Below are 10,059 nucleotides of genomic sequence, written 5' to 3' on the forward strand. Positions count from 1 at the left end.
GAGAAGAAGAGACGAAGATGGCTCCGAGAACCTCCAATGCCAGTAATTTGAGAGAGAGAGATAAACGGCGAGAGTACGATGATGCCGGCGATGGTGTGTGAATACAAAAGAGAGGGTTTCGATCTGAAACGAGAGAGAGAGAAGGAGAGAAAGAGAGAGAGAGAGAGAGAGATGGGAAGGGGGTTTCGATCTGTAACGAGAGGGAAGAGAGGTTTTGCAAGGATTTCGTTTCTGAAAGAAGAAAAAAGTTCGTGTAAGAAGAGAGAGAGGTTCTTGTTAGTTGAGGGAGAGGGTCTCTAATAGAATACAAAGATATTTGAGGGGACAGCTTGTAATTAATTTGATTTTAATGTTAAAATCGTGTTTTTACCGCTGAACCGTCGGATGTGTGAAAATCTAACGGTTGGAAAAACTTGGCACGGAACTGGTAACTTTAGGGCCGCTGAACCGCTCCCATATATATATATATATATATATATATATATATATAGGGTCACGTTCAAGGGCCAACTTTTTGGCAAAACATTTTTCAAACACATGAGTTAGAAGTTTTGGAATGGGCTGATTTTTGGTGAGGATGATCTTTACGATGGGGAGATCATCCTCACCAAAAATCAGCCCATTCCAAAACTTCTAACTCATGTTTACAAGTTGAAAAATCGTGGACCGTCCATTTTTTGTAAACTATTTTTGATGGGGTTAGAAGTTTTGGAATGAGCTGATTTTTGGTGGGGATGATCTCCTCACCGTAGAGATCATCCTCACAAAAAATTAGCCCATTCCAAAACTTCTAAATCATGTTTTGAAAAATGATTTGCCAAAAAGTTGGCCCTTGAACGCCACCCATATATATATGGGTGGGGTTCCTACGACCCCCATTACGACTCACATTGCGACACACCGTTTGTCTTATATGGGAAAAATGTTTGGAATGGGTTGATTTTTTGTGAGAATAATCTCTGTGATGAGGGGATCATCCTTGTAAAAAATCATCCCATTCCAAAACTTCTAACCCCATCAAAATTGATTTACAAAAATTGGACGGTCTAAAATTTTTCAACTTGTAAACATGGGGCTAGAAGTTTCATAATGAGCTGATTTTTGGCAAGGATGATCTCCAAACAATCAGCCCATATAAGACAAAACGGTGTGTCGCAATGTGAGTCGTAATGGGGGTCTACGGAACCCGACCCTATATATATATATATATATAGGTGGTGTTCAGAGATCCTAAAGAGAGTCAAACATTGTGCCAAATATTTTTTCAATGTATGGGTTAGAACTTTTGGAAATGTACTAGTTTATTTGTGAGAATAATCTCTATGACGAGGAGATCATCCTCACTAAAAATCAGTTCATTCTGAATCTTCTAACCCATTAAAAGTGATTTACAAAAATCGGTTGGTTCATGATTCTTCAATTTGCAAACTAGGGTTAAAAGTTTCGGAATGAGCTGATTTTTGGTGAGGATGATCTTTTCACCATAGAGATCATCCTCACAAAAAGTCAGCTCATTCCAAAGCTTCTAACCCCTTCTGAATGCTTCCCTATACATATAAAGAGGTTCGATTTCTGTACAAACCTTGAATTGATAACCAAAATGCAACTTGTTCCAAATCGAATCAAATTAACCCAAAAATATCAATTTGGCTCGATTCTCAATTTGAACTTGTCAAAGTTTTACCCTTAGTTTTGACGTTTTGTCTCGTCCATGAATAAGATTGAGTTGTCTCGTTAAAAAATGATATAATTTGACTTTGAGAGACATGTTAGGTTCGAGATGACTTGTCTATATATTTCGTTGGTGGACAATATCGAGACAAATCATATGTGTTGCCTCGGTCTCAGACGAGATTTAAAACCATGCTTATAACACCCCATTTATATTTAAAAAAAATAACTCACCAAATGAGAATAAGGTAAAAGTTTCAATGGTAATAGAAACTCTTTCTCTCTCTTTCTTTTTTTAAGATTTTTAGAAGATAATTTTTTATGGGCCTAATCCTAGTTGTAAACTATTATTGAAGTTGTTTGAATGTGCATCGAAGTAATAACTTGAATCGAACTTTTATAAAGTATGAATAGTGTGTCTTAATCTTTAATCATGGTGTGGCAAATAATTTAAGAAATTAAGGTGTAATTAGTAAAAGCTGGGGTGCCAAAAGCAGCTCTTTTGTTAATTTGGATCAATTTTCTAATGAGAGATATTTTTGATGTTGACTAGTCAAATTTCCCTAACGACACGTCACATTCTGGAAGAGATGACGTGGACAACTCAAGACATCAGTCATGTATTTGCTGCATTATAACATACAATAAGTTAGATATACAACGTCTTAAAGATTTGTATTGAGAGAATCTATTGACACACCAACTTTTGCTAATGCCACCCTAATTCATAAAAAAATCACTAAAGATAAGTACATATATTGGGGGTGGTACTAGCAAAAGTTGGTGTGGCAATATCAACTCTTTTTTGTATTAAGTAAATTTAATATTTTTAATGATTTATATTAAATTTTAAATTTTACTGATTCTCACTTTGGGTTTCGGGTCGATTTGGTATCAATTCAAGAATGATTGAACCTGGATTTTGAATATAATAAAGCATCGGATCAAACTCTTATCGGATAAGATTTTATTGGATCTCGATATTAGGATTTAAACCTGATCCAAAGACAATTGGGTCGGATTTGAAATGGCAACCTAGTTTGATATAGAAAATCCAAATAAGTTTCATATATTTAAACAAAACAACTATTATAATAGGATTAGTTCCTATCTGATTGAGATATAGTTGATCTAGAAATGATCCTATAAGATATCTGATTGATACCTTATCAGATCAGAAGTGATCGAATGTCAAGTCTAATATGATCCATTAACATTCCTAATCGGCCTCTTTGGGTTTACATAGTTTTTTTTTTTTTTTTGGTCCTATTTACTTTTGTTGCAAATACAATTAATAAGATGTATTTAATATTCATATAAAATTCTTTATTTCAAATAATTATTTTCTTTGAGAAACCCTTTTCTTAATAAGATAATACAAGGAAAAAAACCTTGAGATGTGGAAATCAAGACTTTGAGATTTGTTATGAATCTCAAGGACTTGTTTTACGAATTTAGAGGTCTTTTTGATGATAGATAAGACTTAGGGAATACTTTTTTTTTCTCACTATATTAGTAAGGCTAGTCGTACTCATTTTCTCCTTAGGGTTTTGTTAACAGTGCCCTACTTGCACATGTTAACATGCCTTTAAAACACCTTGAAAATAAGCAATCGAGGGTACTTTTGGTATAACATTTTATAAGGGGTATTTTGGACAGTAACTTTTTTTTAATAAGTATTTAATGCATCTTAATGGGTTGAGATCTAATGAAAACTAAACTCATAGGTTTACACACAATCCCTACCGTTTATATCAATATATGTAAGATCCAACGGTTGAGACAAAGATAAATCCCTAAAATCCATCACGGATATCTAAGGTAAATCTTAATCGTTGGATCTCAAATGTACAAGAATTTTAGAGGGATACGTTAAGATTCTTGGAAAAAAATATCCTATATTATTCCACCACGTGTCGAAAGATGGGAGTACAAACACAGAGAGAATAACCCAAAAGCGGGTGACTCAAACCAGACTTGCCTCTTTTCAGTTCTCCGAGACTTCGCAGACTCTCAAGTCTCAAAAACCCTAGAAAACGAGAGAAGAAGTTCTACTGCGATCCTTCGATACCTTCTCTCTCTGATCAGGCAAGTTCATCTAAACTTTTCTCAATCTTTATGATTTAGGATTAGATGAGGGTTTTGTTTTCTAGCTTAGTTTCATCTTTACGTTTCGTTTTATCTCTTATAATGGTTAAGGTTCTAATATTGAGGTTTTCACGTTAATTTACATATTGAATTCGATTTTTACGTTTTTAGATGTGTAGGTTGTGTTTTTCTAATTGAATTTGTTAGTTTGGAACATGGGTTTTGTGTTATTTGATGATTACGGATCTGAAAGTTGATATTAGGGTTTTTGATTTTTCTTTTTGATGTTTTGTGATGTAGATTTTGTTTTTTCTTCTAAATTTCTTTGTTGCCTTTGAGAATTGGTGACCTCATGAAAACATAGATGGATGAATCACATACAGTAACAATTAGGAATTTAGAATGTTTGTTGATAAAAATTTGGATCAGTTAAACGAACCCCAATCACCATATCTTCTGTTAATTTAATGTGTCAGGTAACGTTAGTTTTTTCTTTTGTAATTGAGCTTGTTATCTTGGGTATATATTTTTTTTTCTTCCTTTATATCTTTGGGTTGGTGCAATTTATGAAAAAATTTGGGCTGTTGTTTTGTTTCTTATCTAAGTAGAATTGGGAGTTTAAATTCCTAGATCAAAGCTCGAGAAGCTAATAATGGAAAAAAGAAAAAATACAATGAAGAGTCATCTGAAGTAGTCACCTAGTTCAAACCTTGGGTAGCTGATAACAGAAAACAAATACAATGAAGAGTCATCTGAGATGGTTATATTTTGTTCACCTGAGTTTTAGTTTACTGGGTTTCGATTATGATAGGCTTTCAAGTTTCAACTGTGGTTTGTGTTGTCCTGAGAAAGGGGGTTGATTGTTTCAACATTTTGGGTCTTCTGTTTTTGTGGAGCAAGTGCTGTAAGGAATTTGAAGGGATCTTTTTTTTGAGGATTTTGTGTTCAAGTGGGACTTATGTATAGTTAAGTAGGGGTTGCCGAGGCTTATGTGGGGTCTTCTGTTTCTCTTTCCTTCTTTGTTTCTTGTTTTGGTGTTTTGTTTTCTCTTATAGGGCTCTATATCAGTCTCCCCCATATTCCCTTTTTTATCTTTCTTAATAAAATTATACTTACCAAAAGGGGAGGGGGTTGATTGTTGATGCTCTGATCAAGTATTGGTAGTAAAATTATCGATCAAAATAGAAAAAAAGAGTGCTGGTTGTAAAATTAACCCTTTAATAGGATATTGTCTAACTCTTCATAGAACATGTCAGTTCATAGAAATTATCTCCCATAGTTCTGTTTTTCATGTGTGTGCATGCGCACATGTGCTATTTTATCCAAATTACATCATCATCATCATGTTCCCCTATACATTTTTTTCTTAATACATTTCTCTGATTAATTCAAGTGTATTCAAGTCCACTTTCTCAGTCAACGTTATTTTTTTATTTTTCACTTTCTCTTTTTAGAACCTTGAAACTTTTTAACGGGGGTTTTCGTCGGCCTTTGTTGCACAGATCAAACAGTCTCAATTGACTTTCCTGTACTTTATCAGTTATTGGCTCCTACATTTTCACAAATGAGTGATTTCTAATTTTATTTCTCTATCTTTCTACTCATCCATCCCAAAATCCTCATCTCTCTTATGCTCAATATATCCATCCCAAATCCTAGTCTATCTTCTTCTTAGGCGGGGTTATAATGTTTACTCTACTCATAAAAGATACCTTTGGGCCATTCTCCCATTTGCAATTTGTTGGGGCATTTGGAAGAAGAGGAACAAAAGAACGTTTCAAGGGAAATGAGAATTTGACTCATGTCGTGATCTTGGATATTATGGGGTTGCTTTTACTTTGGAGCAAGTTGAGCAAGGACTTTGAAGGAGCGCTCTTTGAGGACTTTGCGTTTAGATGGGCTGAGTTACTCTCTTATTAGTGTACATTGATCTTGTTGTTTGTTGCTTTCAGTTGTAGTAAAGTTGTCAGTTTTTTTTCCTTCCCTTTTTAGTGTTCTTGTATTTTAAAAGGGGGGTCATGTTGTCCCCCCCCCCCCCCCCCCCCTCCTCCTCTCTCTCTCTCTCTCTCTCTTGGTGTTTCAATAAATTTATACTTACCAATATATATATATATATATATATATGAAAATGTTGTGTTGGCAGCATCAGGTGTATCTGCTTATTGAACATAATCTAAAATGTCTGTAAAAAATCCTACCAGGGGCGGATTTTTAGTGGGGGATGTGGGGGCACTTACCCCCACAAGCATTTTCAAAGTCTATGGATTAGTGAGCTATTGTGACAGATTTTAGCAGTGGATAAAAAAAATCTGCCACCTATTGCCCCCACAAAATATCTTCCACCCTTAGTTTGCCCCCACAACTATTTTTATTTTTTCACTCTTAATTGTCCCCACAAAATTTTTTCTACTCTTGGTTGCTCCCACATGGGCAAAATCCTGGCTCCGGCCCTGAATCCCACCCATCTGTTGATGCAGAACAGTGAGGGAAGAAGATGAAATTTGAAGGGTTAGGGAATTTGGTTTAGGATTTTGGGTAAGGGTTTGGGTTAGGATAGGGTAAACCCAAAAGGTAAAATGTAAATTTTTGTAATTACTTTAGGATAAAGGAAAGCGGTTAAAGGTTAAGATTTATAGGGTAAGGATTAAAGGTTAAGAAAATGGAGAAAAGATTAAGGGTTGAGGTTTGTAGGTTTTAAGAATCAAGAATTCAAGATTTGATATTTCAAGGAAAAAAAAATCAAGAATCAATAATTCTTAAAAAAAAAAAAAAAAAAAATCAAGAAAATAGATTTTATGGGTGGTTTCTTGAAAGAATTAGAGGTTTCTTGATCTCTCATAAAAATAAACAAAAAAAATGTAGAAAAGATGGATTGAAGAAGAAGATTAAAGAAAAAAATTGATATTTACTTTGCAATCACCCCAATGATTTTCATAGTATGAATCACATTGAATGCATCAACATTCAAAATAAGGTAGATTCTTTTGTGATTGTGTTTATTCCATTCATTATGTGTCAATAAACCCTAATACAATCTATGAATAAGGAAAATCAGCAAAGAGTCCTAATAAAGCTAAAATACCAAATAAAATAACCTAATTTTCATAACTTTCTTTCTTCTAACTTTTCAACCCTAATAAACTTAAATAAAAGATAAATTAAAGTTACTGAACTGCCCCTAAATATTATACTAAGATCATGGACCAATAAAACACGAAAATAAGTCCCAAAACATAAAAATAAAGTCCTAAAACAACTCAAAACTAAAAAAAAATAACTAATCTAAAATAATCTCGAACGATAAAACGATAAATCTAGACTCAATTAAGTGAGAACCTAAATAATTACAAATTTTTCACCGGAACCCTTGGCCATTGACTTGATTTGCGTTCCGCATTATCTATTTAATGAATTTTGTCCACCATTGCACATACATTTATGTAGAATTCGTCTTGTCAATTGTGTTTTTGGTCCATGGCCACCCAAGAGATGCTCAGCCTGATGAATGGGCAGATTCAACGATAACAAAAAAGCCTTTCTGTATTTGGATTGTCACATTTACTATGACACATTAATGTAATTTTATTGATTTAAATTGCTTATGAAATGCAGTATCTAATTTATTTAAATGTTTTCCCATAACTGAACGGGTAGAATTGATCTTGTGCAGCTGAGATTTAAAAGACTCCAGAGTTTACTCTTCCGTGGCTAAGTGGATTCTTCTGCAAATATCATGACTACCCAACTGAGGTTTCAGTGCATTTCCTACTCAAAGGAAATCATAGATGGAGAGCCAATATATATCTCATCAAATTGTCTTCCCGTTAAGGCTAGAAACTTTGAACCTGCAGGGCATGCATTCCATTTGGTTGCACTGAAATTGCACGGTTTTTGTGAGGAAGAACACACGGATGTCAATGATCAGAACATATCCACTGATAAGGGACAATCTTATATGGCATCCTCGGATTCATATAGCAGTAAAGGGAAAAAGAAATCTGGTTCTGGGGACATGCAACAAGACCACTATGCGTTGTTGGGCTTGGGGCATCTACGATTTCTTGCTACTGAGGAACAAATAAGAAAGAGCTATAGAGAGACCGCCTTGAAGCATCACCCTGACAAACAAGCTGCTCTTCTTCTCGCTGAGGAAACTGAAGCTGCAAAGCAAACAAAGAAAGATGAAATAGAAAACCATTTCAAATCCATCCAAGAGGCCTATGAGGTCCTGATAGATCCCGTTAAGAGAAGGATTTATGACTCCACTGACGAATTTGATGATGAAATCCCAACTGACTGTGCCCCGCAAGACTTCTTCAAGGTGTTTGGTCCAGCTTTCATGAGGAATGGGCGGTGGTCTACTAACCAACCAATCCCATCTTTAGGCGAAGAGTTTACTCCGTTTGGAGAAGTAGATAGCTTCTATGATTTTTGGTATAGCTTTAAAAGCTGGCGGGAGTTTCCCCATGCAGATGACTTTGATCTTGAGCAAGCTGAGTCTCGTGACCATAAGAGATGGATGGAGAGACAGAACACCAAACTTAGAGAAAAGGCAAGGAAGGAAGAATACGCACGTGTACGTGCTCTTGTTGACAACGCTTATAAGAGGGATCCAAGAATTCTTAAGAGAAAAGAAGAGGAGAAAGCCGAGAAGCAAAGGAAGAAGGAAGCCAAGTTCCTTGCGAGGAAGTTACAAGAAGAAGAGGCCACAAGGGTTGCTGAAGAGGAAAAGCGCCGGAAAGAAGAAGAGGACAAACAAGCTGCTGAAGCTGCTTTGAATCAGAAGAAGATTAAGGAGAAAGAGAAGAAACTCTTGCGCAAAGAGCGGAGTCGTTTACGTACAATCTCGGCACCCCTTGTTTCCAAACATTTACTTGATCTCACGGAAGATGATGTAGAGAGTCTATGTATGTCATTTGAAATTGGTCGGCTGAGGAGTCTATGTGATGAGATTGAGCACAAAGAAGGGACGATTGAACAGGCCCAACTTCTCAAAGATGTAGTTGGAGGGAATAATAAATTTGATGGAATAAAGCATGATGAGAAGAAGAAACCACAATTGAACGGTTCTTTAAAAGTTAATAGAAATGGCGTCGATCCACAGTTGAAGCAAAAGAATCCGTTAAGCGGCTATGAGAAAATTGAGAAACCTTGGAGTAGAGAAGAGATCGAGCTGTTAAGGAAAGGAATGCTGAAATACCCCAAAGGAACATCTCGAAGGTGGGAAGTTATCTCAGAGTTCATTGGTACTGGAAGATCGGTAGAAGAGATTCTCAAGGCAACCAAGACAGTTCTTCTCCAGAAGCCCGACTCTGCGAAAGCTTTTGATTCATTCCTTGAGAAGAGAAAACCAGCGCCAACCATTGAATCCCCTCTGACAACTAGACTAGAATCAGAAGGCCTAGCGACCCCGACCCCCGCTGGTGTGTCGAAAAACAATGCTCCTACAATGGTTAATCATCCCAATCAATCCTCGAGCAGTGGTGGTGGACTTCAAAATCCTGAAAATGAGATTGTTGCAAATGGGGTGTCTTGTGTGGAACAAGACTTGTGGTCTGCCGTTCAAGAAAGAGCACTTGTTCAGGCTCTAAAAACATTCCCCAAGGAAACCAGTCAGCGTTGGGAACGAGTTGCAACTGCGGTCCCCGGAAAAACTGTGAATCAATGCAAGAAAAAATTTGCGTCACTGAAGGAGAACTTCAGGAACAAAAAAAATGCGGACTAGATTGTTGGTTTTGTCATGATAATGTGACCAGGATGGTCCTTGTTGCATGTCTATTCGAATGATTAGAGCACTTAATTTTTTTTCGGCGATGGCAATTGTCGTCATGTCATACAGATTATAATATCATGTATTCTTGAAAAGCAAAGGGTACCAATATTCTATGTAGATTCCAAGATAATCTTTTTATTGGTCCAAGCTTTTGAGCCTAGAAATTTTCCAGACAATCTGAGGCAGTGGTAATATTTTTAGCAAACAACTTTTATATCCTTTTGGAGATCTTACATTTTCATCCAAACTATTACATTGGATATAGTTGAGCTGTTATTTCTCATGCATTGATGTCATACATGCTATCTTCTGTAAACTTGTGATATTTTTTTGTCGATGACGCATAGGATGCTGTGTGTTTTGGGATAAAATGACTGAATGTACAGGTTTTGTTTCTTGGCCGAAGGTGGGTTACCTATTACACGACGTGACTGTAGGTTTGGTTTGGTCAGGGACCATAAATTTCAGGTTAGGACTTAAATTATTGTTTGATTTGTGGACAATTTAAAGTAGGTCAGAAGCCAAAG

The 10,059-nt window shown here is 36.0% G+C and overlaps 1 protein-coding gene across 1 annotated transcript; it reads left to right on the forward strand.

Moving 5' to 3' along the window:
• The first annotated feature begins 3,601 nt into the window (after window positions 1-3,601).
• Window positions 3,602-9,750, forward strand: LOC147400610 (uncharacterized). The gene is made up of 2 exons (XM_086446365.1): window positions 3,602-3,759; window positions 7,430-9,750. Exon 2 carries the CDS (start codon window positions 7,493-7,495, stop codon window positions 9,482-9,484), a length of 1,992 nt encoding a protein of 663 aa, XP_086302491.1. The 5' UTR covers window positions 3,602-3,759; window positions 7,430-7,492; the 3' UTR covers window positions 9,485-9,750.
• Window positions 9,751-10,059: the final 309 nt, after the last annotated feature.

Source organism: Akebia trifoliata, chromosome 6 (genome assembly GCF_017979445.1).
Source record: "Akebia trifoliata isolate Shusen 1 chromosome 6, ASM1797944v1, whole genome shotgun sequence".
In the NCBI taxonomy this organism is placed as follows: Eukaryota; Viridiplantae; Streptophyta; class Magnoliopsida; order Ranunculales; family Lardizabalaceae; genus Akebia; species Akebia trifoliata.